The sequence below is a fragment of the Lissotriton helveticus genome, chromosome 6 (assembly GCF_964261635.1).
Source record: "Lissotriton helveticus chromosome 6, aLisHel1.1, whole genome shotgun sequence".
NCBI classification, from domain to species: Eukaryota; Metazoa; Chordata; class Amphibia; order Caudata; family Salamandridae; genus Lissotriton; species Lissotriton helveticus.
The window spans coordinates 1756953525-1756971308 of record NC_136067.1 but is presented as its reverse complement, the minus strand read 5'-3'; the positions used below and the strand labels follow the sequence as shown (position 1 = coordinate 1756971308).

At 43.6% G+C, this 17784-nt stretch overlaps 1 protein-coding gene across 1 annotated transcript in view; it reads left to right on the top strand.

Moving 5' to 3' along the window:
• The window catches only part of MSH6 (mutS homolog 6), a 129797-nt gene that overhangs the window by 76820 nt on the left and 35193 nt on the right, over nucleotides 1-17784 (top strand). The window contains exons 5-7 of the mRNA XM_078649647.1: nucleotides 2441-2706; nucleotides 12804-12921; nucleotides 17660-17749. Of these exons, the coding sequence (XP_078505773.1) occupies nucleotides 2441-2706; nucleotides 12804-12921; nucleotides 17660-17749 (474 nt within the window). The remainder of the gene's footprint in view (nucleotides 1-2440; nucleotides 2707-12803; nucleotides 12922-17659; nucleotides 17750-17784) is intronic.

Here is a 17784-nt window from a genome sequence, read left to right as displayed (position 1 = left end):
CAACTCGCAGACTAACTAGAACTCTATCAACTCCTAGACAGCTCTCAAGCCGGCTTTCGCACTAACCACAGCACAGAGACGGCACTTATTGCAGCCACCAATTACATCAGAAGTACCCTCAACTGAGAAACGGCCACACTCCTCCTCTTTGAACTCTCCCCAGCTTTCGATACGGTCTCCCACAAATCATTCTTTAGAAAGCTTCAGCACTTTATCTGTGGACTGGCCCTAAAGTGGATATCTTCCTCTTGGACAGAACTCCGAGTTAGACTTCCCTCTTACTCCACAGAACCCGAGAAACTCCTCTGCAGAGTCCCTCAAGGATCCTCAATTAGGCCAACACTCTTCAATGTCTACATGACTCCCTTCAGAGACATTGTCTGAGTCCAAAGCATAAACCAAGTATTCTACGCCGATGAGGCACAACTCATACTCTCCTCTCCCTTACAGACGCAGCCAGCACTTCCAAAGCAAACTTTACAACTGCATGAGCAATGTCGTTGTTTGGATAAACACTACTTCCCCTGGGACGCCTCTTTGTGGCCTCCAAACTTGCACCCCACACCCACCCCGGCCTCCACTCTCCGCTACGGACCATGCCAAGAACTTCGGGATCATCAAGGACACTAACCTCTCCATAAGCAGGCAGATCAACGCTGTCTCCTCATCATGCTTTCACAGCCGTGAATGCTATGTAAGGTTTTCAGTTGAATCCCACTGAAAAAAAGACTATCACCCAGGGCTGCTACCTGCTTTTGTGCCCCAAGTCTTCTCCAAGGGCTTGTTGGCTTGCCTCCCTGTTCTTTCAGAGTATCAGGGCCACCAGAGACTGCATTATTGCCGTGGGACTCTGTCCAGAAATTCCCAGCTTTCAAGCAACCCAGCATTTTATTCTGCTACAAGCACAGCGCTCTGCACTGCCTGGCTGAAACACCAGTGTTATGTCTTGGAACTTGTGCCTGCGAGTGGCGCCTCAGGGTGGGGGAGTGCATCACCGACCTGCAAGACTCGTGGCTTCGTTGCCTGGGCAAGGCTAAGGAGTCACACAATGACCGCCCACCCTTTTGTTACTGAGGTGCTGTTGGGGAGCCAGTTGCACTGTTCCCACTCTGACCGTGGACGCGGAACACCAACATGGTACGGCCGCATCAGTTGCTCGCCGCTGCAGTTGGGCCCTACCCTGCATCAGATCACTGGCCTAAAGTTTAGGGGCTGACGAGATCAGCCTCCGGGCCGGCGTGCCAAAGCCATACGGAGATGACCCGCAACTGTTTCACCCAGAGTGTAGTCCTCCTTTTTCCTGTGTACTTAAAAAATGTACCCTCAGGACTTGTGGATCCTTTCACTCCCAATTGGATCGTTGTCAGTCCAGTCCCAGTGGGGATTGTTATCCATGTAAAGATGTTACTGTAAAGCCCCAAATAGTCATGCATGTATTTCATGTCTGCATTTACAGAAGTGCATACATGCAATTTCGATCATGCTGACCTGGATTTCCCCAGGACAACGAGTAATATCCTTCAGTGTTCTTAACTTGAAAAGTACGTAGAGATTGAAGTTATTTTGATCTTGCTTTCTTCACAAGTAGTACTGTTTTTAAATGTGCATATTTTGACAAACCTACCTTGTATTTTTATTTTTTTGGTCCTAATGTGTTTATAATAAAAAGCCTTTTTTATAAACCTGTGTGGTCATTTGTGATATATTAATTGTATTGGTGTATGTGTTGCACAAATGCTTTACACATTGCCTCTGTAGATCAGCCTGCCTGCTCTGCGCCAAGCTATCAGAGGGTGAACACAGGTTATCTTTGATGTGTAACTGACTTACCCTGACTAGATTGGTGGGTTCTGCCTGACTTTGCATGTATCAAAAAGGTTCCTAGAGAAAGGAAGAGGAACAGGATGAGAGGTCCAGGGCCCATGCTCCTAGAGTTGTGGCGCAAACAAAAACATATTTTATAGGGAAGTTCCATCAGCGAGAGAACATTAAAACAATGTTCCAAAATGAACTGAAAAAAGTAATTGGAAGGATGCAATTCACTACACCTCTACATTGTTAATCAGTGCAAAAAAGGATGGGTTGAAAAGGTTGATCAATTTTAGCCACCAGTTATTACTCCGAGCCACATTCCAGGTAAAACATTCCCACATTCCCCCTACCTCCCAAAAGTAAGTCCTCTGTTACAGCAGGACACAAAGAAAAAAATGCAGGCAAGTAAATCTCTGGTTCCTGAGAGCAAACTGAAAGTGGTCGGTGATTGGGTGCGAAGGAATATTACACCGCCATTGCATTAATGACTTTGCAGATAACAAAATGTCATAGTTTGTCATGATGAGTCATGTGGATGTATTTCATCGGCACTAAGCACGGGTGAAAATATGCTGAATAAAGTCTGCTCCTTTCTCTTGAAGTGTCTAACCCCAAGTCTCTTGCTCAGATGTGCTGCTGTGCCTGGCTCGCTACAGCCGAGGAGGTGAGGGGCCAGTTTGCCGGCCTAACATTCAGCTGCCTGGTGATACCACACCCTTCCTGGAGCTGAGAGGATCACGCCATCCATGTGTCACAACAACCTTCTTTGGGGATGATTTTATTCCAAATGATATTGTGATTGGATGTAAGGAAGACGATGACGACAGCAGTGAGGCTCGCTGTGTGTTAGTAACTGGCCCAAATATGGGCGGCAAATCAACACTCATGAGACAGGTAATCAGAAGTAGTGTGATTGAAGGACTTGGTATGCAAGCTGCTTCTGTTTTCACTTCACTTCATGATGACTGGCTTATTGAAGCAAAACCTTGAACCCTGAGGTTTTTAGAGCTTTAGAATTGCTGCTTAGTGTTACGTTGATAAAGTTTAATGAGATAATATATCATTATTTTGCTACTTTGCTTATCAGCCGTTCTGTGAAGTGGTACTTTTCTGAAGGAAGTCAGAAAACCTTCCATACCCACTTTGACAGTGCTTTTCATAGAAACCTGCTATTGTCATTGCTGGAGTGGCCTTAATACCATGACTGTCTAGTTGTAAATCTGTATGAATTCGCATTTTCCCCCCTTTGGTGGAGATGTGCCGCCTTAGTAAGTGCTCCCACCTTCTCTGCATGGCCCAAAGTTTACCCTATGTGGTGCACCTAACGTAAAAAAACGTGAATCATGTGAAATTAGTATAAAGTTCCTTTCACTCATACTGTTCATTCATTGTAATACCAGGGTTGCTCTTTGAACGTCATTGAAAAATGCAATCAAATGGCATGGGAAAGGAGTGTGTAGAGTAGAACTCAACTCTGAAAAGACCACAGGTCCAGGCATGGATGTCTTTTGGTATAACAATCGCCTCCCATCACTTTATTTCTTCCCTGGCCCCCCACCCCCCTTGTTTAGAAAACTGTTTCAAAGTGATGCCAGAGTAAAACTGTTGAATTCAAAGCATCCTAATGAAAACCACTAAATTAAGTAATGTTTTATGGCCTGGAACTGGTGGGCTAATTAACTTTTGACCTGATTGCTTCTATGTCACTATTTTCTTTTCCACTGTGTCTTTCATTTCATTATGGCTACGTGGTCACATTCGTCGCTCATTGTGTTCTAATTTTTGGTTAATGTTTTGTAAAACAAAAAAAACAAAGGTTTGAGGCATAAGAGCTGCAGATTGTACATTTAGCAATAGATCGCCACCTGGTGTTGGGCTCGGATGATTGCAGGTTGTTGTCTTCTTCGAAGAAGTCTTTGTAGTCACGAGATAGGTGACTCCTCCCTTGGACAATACTGCGCATGGTCATCGACTCCATCCTCAGATTGTTTTTTTCGGCCACTGGGTTCGGATGAAAGTTTTCCGCTCCGGCTAGAAAAGACTTTTTCGGCATTTTCGAAGCGTAAAACTTTAGACAAACCACTTTCGACATCGAAGACACTTTTCGACATCACCAGCTACATCCCGGTGCATCGAGGCGTGCCGTTGGGCCCATCGGCACCGTACGGCCTACGCCTCATGGAAAGAACTCCATTCAAGAGATGCCCGGTATGTCGAGCAAAATTCCCTCATAGCGACCATCACGAGGTTTGCAACCTCTGTCTCTCGCCAGAACACGACGAGTCGACCTGCACAGCCTGTGCCTCCTTCCGATCGAAAAAGACCATTCGGGATCGGAGGGCCCGTCGACACGAGATGAGATCAGCACCAGCACCGGAGGCCATCTTTGAAAAGGAGATCGTCGAACAGGACGTCTCCGAGGACGAGAAACCAATCGAAGATATCTCCGAGGACGATGCTCCACTCGTCGCCGAGGAAGACTCGCCTGATCTCCAGATCATATCGGGAGCAGAGGACTCGGACGACTCAATTCCATCTCGACAACCCGTGAGTACCTCTGCCCCTGCACCACAGACACTGCCCAAACCAAAGGCAACGGTCAGCACTCCGCCCATGGGGCCCAGTCAAGACCGAAATCTACCCTCAAAAGCCCCGCCTTCGGGCTCGGCTCCGAGGAAAAAGACTACGCCTTCCCGTGCCTCGGCACCGAAAAAACAACATATGCCAATTCCACCTCCTCCATTGGCACCGAAAAACCCTTCGACACCGAAAGACTGTTCGGCACCGAAGCTAACACACCCTTCGGTGCCCAAAGACTCTTCGGCACCCAAACCTAAACAGGCATCTGTACCGAAACCAAAAGCAGTAACGGAAGCGAAAGCTTCGACTCCGAAACCATCCGGCTCCAAAAACAAAGACGGGAAGATAGACCCCGCCGCAACAGGACCAACAAAACCTGTCTCCACGCCGAAATCTTCGATAACGGTAGCAAAGACCACAAGGCCTGATACACACAAGCCTAAGGAATCTTCGGAACCGAAGAAATTGCCACAGGACTCAACTCCTCCTTAGGCAAAAAACGCTAAAGAACCACTATCAACACCGAAAAAATCGGCGCCGAAGAGGACTATACAAGAGGAAGAACTATTTAGACCAGATCCAAAGCAGAAAAAGGTCTATATCAATCCAGAAACTGGACATGTGGAAGCAATTCCACACAAGAAAAGGCCAGCAGACACACCACTTCCAACTGTGGTTCCTGCCAAAAAGGATTGTGCAACTTCTCCAATGCACCCTTCCTCTCCTTCACCTTCTTCCTCTCCTATCACTCCATATGTTGAGCCTATAACTTCTCAAGCTCAATCTCCTGCATCATCACACCACACTGACGAGGAGTATGATTTAGGTGGGGGGGATGATGTACCAGATACACACACATATCCCTTACATGAGGATGAAGACGTCAAGCCAGATTATACCAAGGAGGATGATGCATATAATTTCCAACCAAATAATGCACCAGACAAACCTGATCCTCAGAATTACCCAACAAAACCTTCCCCTCCAGAGGATAGCATTGGGTTTAATCATTTACTGAACAGAGCTGCACTTTACCATGGAGTTCCAATGCACTCTGATGCCATTGAGGAGGATTTTCTATTAGATACTTTTGAGCAATCACAGAAATCTACTCAAATACTACCTATGATCAAGGGGGTCATTAAACATGCCCCAGACATTTTTAAAGACCCAGTAAGGTGTAGGGTACTAAACCCAAGAACAGAAAAAAGTATAGGCCAGCACCATCAGATCCTACCTACATTAAGGGACACCTACCATTGGACTCTTTAGTGGTGTCAAATGCACGCAAAAGAGCCAATTCCCAAACTTCTGGGGACACCCCCCCCCCCCCCCCCCCCTGACAAAGAATCAAAAATCATTGATGCGTCAGGGAAACGGATTGCTGCACAAGCAACAAACATTTGGTGTATAGCAAACACACAGGCCTTACTCTCACGCTACGATAGGGCTCACTACGACCAACTAGAAAGGTTAATGGAACATCTGCCAGATCAATACAAAGATCACGCAGCAGAGCTCTTACAGGAAGGCAAACTAATATCAAATGCCTTCATTAAATGCGCACTAGACGTAGCTGACGCAGCATCTAGGGCAGTTAACACCAGTGTTATCCTCAGGCGTCATGCATGGCTACGCAATTCCGGTTTCAAACCAGAGGTGCAAACTGCCATCCTCAACCAGCCCTTCAATCAGAACCAATTGTTCGGGCCAGAGGTAGATACTACGCTAGAAAAGATGAAAAGGGACACGGACACTGCTAAGTCTATGGGTGCATTACAATCTACCTAGACTACAGGTTCTTTTCGCCGCTCCTCTTATAGAGGAGGCTCCAAGCAGACCGGTGCAGATAACACGTCATCTTTTAAAACACAAACCCCCTCTAATAAAGGTTACTATAGAGGAGGGTACAGAGGCAACAACAATAAGGGAAGAGGTAGAGGTAACAACAACCGCTTCTCTTCCACTCCCAAACAGTGACTTTCTTCTGCCTCCCCTACAAATTCCACACCAGTAGGGGGCAGAGTATCACAGTTCCTACCTGTCTGGGATCCCATCACAACAGACAGGTGGGTAAGACAAATTATCCAACATGGCTACTGCCTAGAACTCACAGCAACCCACCCAAACATACCACCCAGGCAGCGTCCAATGTCCACAGAACACATAACACTGTTTCAACAGGAGGTTCTAGCACTTCTACAAAAAGATGCTATTAAAGAGGTCCCCTTACAGGAACAAGGAACAGGAGTCTACTCCCTGTATTTCCTAATACCCAAAAAGGACGGGACATTAAGACCGATCCTCGACCTCAGGCCCCTAAACCACTACATTCAATCAGATCATTTTCACATGATCACTTTACAACAAGTACTCCCATTACTACAACAGGGAGACTTTCTGACAACACTAGACCTAAAGGACGCCTATTTTCATATTCCTATACATCCTGCGCACAGGAAGTATCTAAGATTTGTCATACAAGGACAACACGATCAGTTCAAAGTCCTTCCATTCGGGGTCACAACAGCACCATGAGTGTTTACAAAGTGCTTAGCAGTAGTAGCAGCACATCTCAGGAGACAACAGATACATGTCTTCCCTTACCTGGACGACTGGCTCATAAAAGCAAGATCGTTCAACCAGTGTGTACAACACACCAAACAAACAATTCAAACATTACACGACTTAAGAGTTTACGATAAACTACACCAAGTCGCACCTAGAGCCTTCGCACGTTCACCAATATCTAGGAGCTACTATAGACACATCATTAGCTCTAGCCTATCCCAGTCAAGCCAGTATTCAAAGCATTCAGGGCTTGGTCTCCCTTTTTCAATGCCAACACTCTCTTCAGGCCAGAGTGTTCATGAAACTAATAGGCATGATGGCATCTTGCATCTTCATAGTTCCTCATGCAAGACTGCAAATGCACCCACTACAAGAATGTCTAGCACAACAGTGGAATCAGGCTCAAGGTCAGCTCACAGACCTGGTGTTGGTAGACAGCCGTACATATCGCTCTCTGCAATGGTGGAACACCAAAAACTTGACAAAGGGACGGCCGTTCCTAGAACCTGTTCCACAAATAGTGCTAACAGATGCATCCCTCACAGGATGGGGAGCCCATCTCCTGCACTATACCACTCAAGGCCAATGGAACAGCCAACAAAAACTGCTGCACATCAATCATTTGCAGCTGCTAGCGATTTACCTAGCACTCAAAACTTTTCAACTACAAGTACAAAACAAAGCTGTTCTAATCCGGACGGACTATATGACAGCTATGTATTACATACAAAAACAGGGGGGGACACACTCTCTGCAACTGTCCCAGCTTGCACAGAACATTTGGAGATGGGCCATCCCTCAAAACATACACCTGACTGTAGAACACCTTCCAGGAATTCACAATCAGATAGCAGATCTGTTGAGTCGTCAATCACAACAGATTCACGAATGGGAGTTGCACCCACAAGTTCTACAACCATTCTTCCAAATGTGGGGGCACCCACACATAGATCTGTTTGCCACCCACGAAAACACAAAATGCCCAACCTTCGCCGCCAGGTTCCCACACCCGCGGTCGGAGGGGAATGCAATATGGATGAATTGGTCAGGCAGATTTGCGTACACTTTTCCGCCTCTCCCACTCATTCCACTAGTAGTACGCAAGCTCAGACAACAGTCCCTCAAACTGATACTAGTGGCCCCCACATGGGCACGCCAGCCATGGTTCACCACACTACTAGATCTCTCACTGGTTCCACACCAGAAATAACGGCTCACGCCATCCCTGTTAACACAGAACCATGGAGAAATAAGGCACCCAGAACCAAGCCAGCTGAATTTGGCGATCTGGCTCCTGAGGCCTTAGAGTTTGGCTACTTAAATTTACCACCAGAATGTATGAACATAATTAAAGAAGCTAGAAGACCCACCACTAGAGCATGTTATGCTGCTAAGTGGAAAATATTTGCAATATACTGTAACAACAATAATATTAATCCATTGGATGTTTCCATCCAAAATATTATTTACCTTCTACACCTACAAAGGTCCAACTTGGCTTATTCTTCCATACGACTGCATCTAGCAGCAATTGCAGCCTATTTACAAAATAGACAGCACCTATCTCTCTTTAGAGTACCTGCGATAAAAGCATTTATGGAAGGATTAAAACGAATAATCCCACCTAGGTTACCACCTGCACCAGTATGGAACCTAAACATTGTCTTTACAAGACTCATGGGACCCCCGTTTGAGCCTTTACACAAGTGTGAATTGCAATTCCTAACATGGAAAACTGCCTTCCTTGTTGCCATCACCTCTCTCAGAAGAGTTAGTGAAATACAAGCATTCACAATAGGACCATTTTTTCAGATACACCCTAACAAGGTGGTTCTTAGACCTAATCCAAAATTCCTGCCAAAGGTGATTACTCCTTTTCACCTTAACCAATCAGTAGAGTTACCAGTGTTTTTCCAAAAACCAGACTCTGTTGCAGAAAGGGCTCTACACACCCTAGATGTTAGAAGAGCTCTTTTATACTACACAGACAGCACTAAATCCTTCAGAAAGACAAACCAACTATTTGTATCCTTCTGTTCCCCACACAAAGGCAATCCCATATCTAAAGGAGGAATTGCCAGATGGATTGTGAAGTATATTCAAATATGCTATCAAAAAGCAAAACTTACACTAACAGTTCCTCCTAGAGCGCCCTCCACTCGCAAACTAGGAGCCTCTATGGCTTTCTTAGGAAACATACCACTAGAGGACATATGTAAGGCAGCAACATGGTCTACCATACACACCTTCACTAAACACTATTGTGTTGACGTGCAAGCCAAGCAGCAAGCTGCAGTAGGCCAAGCTGTCCTTAAAACACTATTCCAGTATGCTGCAACGGATACAAGCGACCACCGCTAGGGGAGACACTGCTGCACAATCATTGCTAAATGTACAATCTGCAGCTCATATGCCTCGAACGGAATATGCTACTTACCAGTATGCATCTGTTCTTGGCATGTAGAGCTGCAGAATTGTACATGCCCTCCGCCTCCCCGGGACTTGTATCCGTTCCAGTACTCATCTTAATTAGATGCACACGCATGGACATCCTTTCTCTTTACTTCTACTAACTCCATCATTTCCCATCATGGCGAAAAACAATCTGAGGACGGAGTCGATGACCATGCGCAGTATTGTCCAAGGGAGGAGTTACCTATCTCGTGACTACAAAGACTTCTTCCAAGAAGACAACAACAACCTGCAATCATCCGAGCCCAACACCAGGTGGTGATCTATTGCTAAATGTACAATTCTGCAGCTCTACATGCCAAGAACAGATGCATACTGGTAAGTAGCATATTCCTTCTTCGTCCTGATGTGATTAAAGTCGTTAAAGATAATATAGCTAAGGGCTGATGACTGAAACTAAATGCCTACATACTGATAAAAGCAAAGGAAGAAACCAGCTCTTCTTTTGTTGACTGTGAAATAACCGATTCTTAGAATGCTCTTCCTAAATATGACTGGCCATTGCTTTAGCTAGAACGTCATGTAGAAAAAATGAGGTCCCTCATACGAAGGGAACAGGGCCCTACAAAGCAGTAGAATAAGAATCCCTTTGGGATCAAAATGGCACACAGTGAATACAATCACTCGCGACATACAACCACTCAATTGACTCCCCACACCACCCACCCACCCCTCATCCTCCCCTCATGTAGTTGGGGGTCCTGTAATTATATGCACATACCACCGGAGAGTAAATTTATACAAAGCTTTGATGATGGCGACCACATTTATATACTCAACATATTTATCGTAATCTCATAATACATCTTATGAGTTAAAAACAGTCCCTTTCCAAGCCCCCAACAGTATTACCGCAACAGGGTACAATCAAACATAAATATATGGTATAAAACAATCCAATGGGAGACCCCTTAAAAACATGGCTGCTACATCTGTTAGAGGTACTGAGCTGTAATTTCTTAATAAACAAGTGTCCTGATGGAATGAACTTTTATCTAGAATCCCTCGTTTTAGTCAGATTCAGCACATTAATACGTAGATCCGTTTCAGTGGAGTAAACCAAATCTCGGCCACCTTCTTCAGGACAATTTTTTGGGTCTAGACCTTCCTCGGATTAGAAATAACAGTTCATTTAATATCAGACAGACCTATGACAAAAAATTAGAACCAATTGGGGGTATTATCACAAGCTCTATATCGGATCTTAACCAGGTGGCATTTAAAAATCAATAAATTGCCCATAATTGGTGACCTCAGCTAGGCTCCCACAACTAGAATATATGTGCTTGAAGTCTGCCACATTATGCGTTCAAACTCAGGACATGTCCTCCCTCCCAGTCCAGGGACCCAAACAGGTGGACTCAATCCCCTTAGCTTTCACTCTTACAATCTTTCTCTAATTTCAGCCATTCAGTCTAAAGCGGGCCATCATTCCCTCCTTCACTCCCCATATAAATGCAGGACACTATTGTTGCAATATGTTATGGTCGGCTTCTATTTTCTATGTTCCTAGGCATTTTCATGGCCTCTATATACAGGGATATCACACTCTGTGGTCTCCAGGTATTGCCTCTGTAGGGGGAACATGGTATTTTTTGTTGTTCACAACTATCATCCTCACACCTAAGTGACACATTATTATTATGGGAATGTTCTCCTCACCTTCGATGGACCCAGAACTGTGCTCAGATACGTCATCCCTCCCCAGGTCCTCACTTGGGATAGGGATGAAGTCTCCTACTCCTTGGGTCTCTCTCCATCCTGATATATAGGTGCACTACTTGTGGATAAGATTTATGCCATGATTTCCCAAAGCATGCAGTAAATCTGTGGGGACGGCGGTTCCCATCCCTAAGTAACCCCCTCATTTTAAGGCTTACCTCCTGCTGCTGGTTTTCTAGAAAGGGGGGTAGTTACCCCATTTGTTAAAGATTTTTGGAGGCACCCAAATTTATTCATATGGGTTGTGTGCTCTTTTGTCTGAAAAGCAAAGAAAACCTCTATTAGAGCCCTCTCCTGTTTCAATACTGTCATACTATAGTGTAAGTGCCTCATCCCTTAAGCCCCCCTTTATCTTTTAGCGTAAAATGCCAGAATTGTTAGGAGCCTAGGCTCTCACTCTTTTCTTCACAACAGCTATATTGACCACATTTTGGACTGCAAGAGGGCTCACAGCTTTCACCTGTAACACTGGACGGTTTCCCATTAGAACTACTATGAGGATCGGAAAGACCCCTGTTGTTGGAGACTGACCACCACCTGATAAATCCTCTATCGCTGGCCCCACTCCTCCAGAAATCCTCTTGGCCTTCTTCGCCTAACTCTCTGGACTTCCCCCCACTCTTGATAAATATTATGGATAAAGACGCCTGGCAATTCTCACCTTATACCCTGCTCGGGATTGCATAGGTTTCCTCCAATGTCCAAAAGGACCGTGTATCACGTCTCTTGGTTTGAAATGACTCCACCGCCTCTGCTCACTTTAGGCACACGTGTACATCAGAAACAATTGGACGGGCATGGGGAACGAAAGCCACGCTAACTTGGAGTGGCAATCAAAAATCCCCTCAAATGCTCCTCCACCTGAAATCTGACTTTTCGTTTTAAATGAGTTATATTATGAAAATGTTAAATACCACTAGGATAGCCCACTGAAACATGTCAACGTATTTGTGTTGAATCTGATTACGATGGATTCTAGATGAGAAACATACATTCGATCAGGACTCTTGTTGGTTACTAAATTACAGATCAGCACCTCTAACAGATGTAGCAACACTGTTTTTTAAGGAGACTTCGATTTGACTATTGTTTTATACGATATATTTTTTGTTTGGTAGTATCCTGTTGCGCTGATACTGTTGGCGGCTTGGAAAAGGAATGTTTTCAACTCATGAGATTTATTTTTAATTGATATGGTTTTTAATGTATTAGGAGATTATGATAAATAGGTTGGGTATCTATATGTGGTCTCTGGGATATTTAAGCTTTATATAAATTTCCTCTCTGGTGGTATGCGTTTAAAATGATAGGACCCCAACTGCATGCGGGAGGCAGTGAATTGTGCTGTTGTATGTCGTGAGTGATTGATTGTATTCACTGTGTGGGATCTTGATCCCAAGGGGAGTCGCTTATTCTACTGCTAGGATTTCATGTACAGTTTAAGAGCAAGCCAATTCCCCCAAATTGTTTTTAAAGATTCCAGGCGCTGCTTTTTTAGACTAGGAATCCAGCCAGATCCTGTTAAGATTTTGTATAGATAAAATTAAGAATTAAATATTTGTAGTAAAATTAAGAGTGGAATTGGATAGCTGAATGAAGAGTGATATAGAAATTGATTCACTTCTTTGACTTTAATGTCTGTACAGGCTGGTCTTGTCGTCATCATGGCTCAATTGGGATGTTATGTACCTGCTGAAGCTTGCAGACTTACTCCTGTTGATAGGGTATTTACGAGACTTGGAGCCTCAGACAGAATCATGTCTGGTGAGTTTATTGCATTTTTGTTACTAAAATGGGTGTGCATAAGTAAAATTGGAGACTGCATTCTCCACAGGCTGCTTAACCATTATGCAGATGGAGATTCCCTGAACTCTTTTTGGGTCTTCCATGAGTACTCTCTGTATGAATGTGCATGCTTGTATTCTCAGTCCCACTACTTATTGGATGTGTATGGTCTGGATGAAGCCCGGAAAATCGGTTTGACTACGCTTGTGCCAAAGTGAGGAAGCAGTGAAAGTCAGAACTTTGGCACAGTTGTACCTCTCAAACATCAGTCTATTCTGCCTTCTAAAACCTAAACACTTGTCTGCTGCATTCAAAGGTTGGTTGGCCAATTCGGACAGTAGTAGTGTTCCCCATATGCATTCGCTAAATATGAACTTTGACTTGCCACTTCAAATGAATGAATACAGATTATGCTTTGAATGAAGCTCATAATTTCATTTACTATGATCATAGTTGCTGCTCTGGTAAATCTATGGCCGCTCTTGTTTTCTCCTCCACCTGTATATCCTACCACTGCCAAGTTCTCCCACACATATGGTGTGCAATTGCAATAGTAAAGATACAAGTACTTCCTGCACCCTTCAGTTGCAGATTGGACTTTTTAGAGGCATGTTAGGATGTGTGTGCTCATCATGTCTAGGTAAATCTTCTTGTGTCCAAATGCCACCTTTGAGTTAGACTCTGCTTTGTGCGCATTTGCTGTCGTGCTCAGGCACAGCAACCATGGGCAGGATGAGTTGTAGGAAGTAAATATTTGATGCCTTTTAATTGGCGAATTGTATAAGGGTTTTTTCTTTTTCTTGATCTTAGTGTTAAAAATATTTTTCTGTGAATCAAAAAGTGGTATGGAGTTCCTAAAGGGGATGGGGGGAAGAAAGAGGGTGGAGAGCGGAGGGGAGATGGAGGGAACCCATGTGGGAGAAGGATCAGAGGTAGGAGAGATCCAATAAGGAACAAGGGCCCTCGCACACCCGAGAGATGTCATGCTTCATCATAGGGAAGCTCTTCGTTGGGCCGGCACTCAACTGGCCCCTCAAGGGGGCTCTTTTAAGGTGGTCTTTAGATAGCACTCCTGGAGGCCCTATGTGTGGGGGTGGATGGACATAGAGTAGTGAGTAGAGTGGGTGTAGTAAGTGTAGTAAAAATAGCTATCAGTTCTCCAAGGAACCTTTATTAACTGGACACTATGCTATGGTTAAAGACTACTGGAGTCTAGGCTGGCAGCTTGAAATTCAACCAGTTACAGCTAAATGTGTGTAATGACGAGTGAGAGTGGATTAAAAGGTCAACATGTGACTGTCGGGGTATCCTCAATTGTTCCGTCCCTATTGAATGAATTCAAGTCAATCCAGAAAAGGGGCAAGCATATTGCGCTACACAGTTAGTCCTTCTAGCGGACCTCTGGGGGAGTAAACTGAAACTTCAGCCAGGATGTCAACGGCCATCCATACCACTTGTTATTGGGCATATATGCTGGACCTGGCTCTTAAAAGCCCCGTTCCTCTATTTTGTTCAAAAATATTTTTCTATCATAATGATTTTCAAGGGCCTAATAGTTGTATTGCACTTATTCACAAGTTACATGTATCACACATATTTTGCTACCATAATGATGATGTTTATATGAACAAAATAACAAATTCATACATAAATAACCTATAGTTACATAGTTGGTGAAACAATAAATAGTTGGGTGAACAGTGTGTAGACCCAGACCACATATTCTAATATTAAAAACGTGGTATTCCGAGGGATTTGCAACAGAGTAGCCAATATGGCATGAATATATGGGCATACAACTCTTCAATCCAGAGATGGCTTTGCCGAACCGTGCAGCTTTGAACTTCAGCCTTGTCTGCTCTACCCCTTCCCTCCGTTCAGAGTGGGCTTGCTATGCTCTAGTAACACTCTCATAGACTTAAACCTCTGCTTTCCTATGTTTTTGGCGATCACCTGATAACCGTGTGCTTCTGCTGGGCTGTAAATTGCAAATATACATTCCCACTTTTACGAGTTCACACTGGCTTAAAGCTTACCTGCATGCAAAAATGGGCCCAGAACCATTGACAAACGAGGGATGAGGGCGTAAGAGCTTACATAGACCTATGGTTCGATGAGGCTTTATCCTCTGCCTCCAACATTGGACAAATAATTCCCACTTGAGTCAGTAACTCATCCATCATCTGTACATCGAAGAAAGCCATAACATTGCAGGGCAGAACCTTTGTCTGGGACCAGTCCTGGATTCCAGGCTCGCCTGGTGTAACCTACTGTAGAGGAGAAGATGGAATGCCATGTGAAGAAAGAAGATCCGGAGTACTGTAAGTAGATCCAGTTGGCACAGCTTTCTGAATCTCCGCATGTTGAATTCTTTAAGAAAATGCTCAGTAGCTCTGAGACCCTTGCAGGCTCTTTCCTGAAAGCCAGAAAGTCAAAAGGCTAGTATTGCTTGCAACGTTTTATGACCCCTCTCTTTACTGGTCTGATGCTTGGCAAACAGTAGGAGTCCAAGTTCACCGAAATGCAGCTACATAAAATAGCATGGACCACAGGGCCAGTATTTCTTTTTTTTTTTTTTATGATTCTTTTTTATTAAACATAACAAATCGACAATTTCATGTACATTAGAGAGGACGTAGATCAGTCTTACATCAATAATCACTGTTGCAGTAGTTGCAGAACAATAATGCTTGAGTGTACTAGCTTTCATGGCGATGGAAGATCATCAAGCAACAGAACATTAGGGGGGCTACAGATATCTCCCCGAAAGGCACTCCAGATGGAGGCCCACTTTTTGAGGCATCTCCGCGCTACATACAGGGCCAGTATTAAAGAAAATCTAGTGCCTACTGCAGAATATTTTGGGGTTGTATTAGTGTTGAAATACATAAATATGCTCGCACCTAAATTCAGTTATTCGGAAGACCATGGTACAATCTATGTGGTACTTAAAGGCATTTAATATTGAGTATTGCACGATTGTTCAGGTAAAGCTGCGAGTTGGGGTAGAAAGTCTCAAATGTCTCATTGATGGAGTATTAATTTGGCAATAGGTAGATCTACCCAAATATTGGACCAAGGTGTCGAAATCTATACTTCAAACCCACTTTTTAGGTTCAGCTTTTAGGACTGGCTTTAAGCCTTTAGAGTTGTATCTTTTTTCATCCCCACTTGCACTCCATAGAATTGCTATTACTTCGAGAAATACCATGAATGCTTCAAATGTGAGAGTCCTGAAAATTGACTCTCATCATTAATCACGGTCCCATTCCCTTCTCCCACCTTGCCGCTCGTTAATAAAGGTATGGAAAAGTTAGACCGGATAGTCCCATCTGTCACCATACCTAGGTGATAATCAGAAAATTATTTAAGAAGCCCTCCTGAGAGTGTTTTGGGTCTTGCCACATGCTGAGCTTTCTCTTTACAAGATTTGATTGGGCAGAAAGTGTTCACTTAGTGTTTTTTTTTTTTTTTTTGCTGCCTTGCAGAAAAGCGTATGTCCTTTGCAATAGGCTGGACTAGTTCGTTGACAAGCATGTGATCAAGGCTGACCTATTCATTATGAAATGTTATGACAAAGTCAAGAGGATTTATTTATTGTGAAAGCATATGTTAACCTGTTAGCCTTTATGGGGGATTATTCTTTTACGGTTTTAAAGCCTGCGTGAAATCTTTTTGTTAATTGGAATTTCACATTTTAAAATACTAGGCAAGAGTTTTGTGTTGCGTATCGCCCTGTCAAACCTTGCTGTAGAATATTTGCACTGCTAATCCTTCGTAAGCCGTTCGTTTAGGAGGAATTTATGTTCTGTGTTGCTATATGTAATTTTGCAAATTTCTAACTGTATGCGTTATGGCTTTCTCATAGAAAAGGTTATGCTCAATACAGTGGATCTTATTTGGTTGTGGTGACAATCCCACGATAAAAGCTGTAGACTTGATTGCTTCATTGGGAAACGTTCTGTCCGGTGTTGTAGGTTTGATCTGTTTATTATGAAAACTTAAAACAAAGACAGTGGGCCTGACCCATTTGTGAAAAGCATAGGATAATGCAAGAAGCCTTTGAGGGAAATTGTTATTACACTGGGTATACAGAATGCACAGTAGCATTCCAAGATGGCCATGTGCTGCTGTGTTTATTTTTATTTTTTTAACTTTTTTATTGCAAGCAAACTCCAGGCACCTTTAGGCGCAGACTTTTTTTAATTTCTTTCTCCTGTTTTTCTATTGATTTCTCTTGCAATGCTTTTGAGTTGATCTGCAGGTTTTATTGTGGATGAGTGAATTCAGGAATGAGTATGCAGTGAATGTGCCAGCAGAAGGATTAGTTACTTGGTGCCTAAACTCATCAGTTACTGAGGAGTCCCTTTCATTTATGAACTAGCTCTACTGCTTGTTTTGCAAAATGGACATATGCCCACAACTTTGCGTTTCTTCCCAGCAAAATCTACTATTTTGCTGCCAACTGATATAGCACCTTCGTTGGGGGAGTGACTTGGTTGCAGGCATGCAGCAACAGTTAAATGCTAAATACTAATTTTCGACTCTGAGAATGCCACAAACATGACAGTAAAAACTAGATTTCTCTACGTATGTTTAATATGTTAAGTTGTTAAAATTGTTGAGAACAGTTAGTTTAAATCCGTACCAATTAGCAGCAGTTAATTTCAAAAGTATTACAAGATCTTGATTTTATTTTTATTTTTGTCGTTTTTAGGTGAAAGCACATTTTTTGTGGAGTTGAGTGAGACATCAAGTATTCTGCATCATGCAACAGGACATTCACTTGTGCTTCTTGATGAACTAGGTATGCCTATGCTTAACCTGCTTGAAAATGAGTGT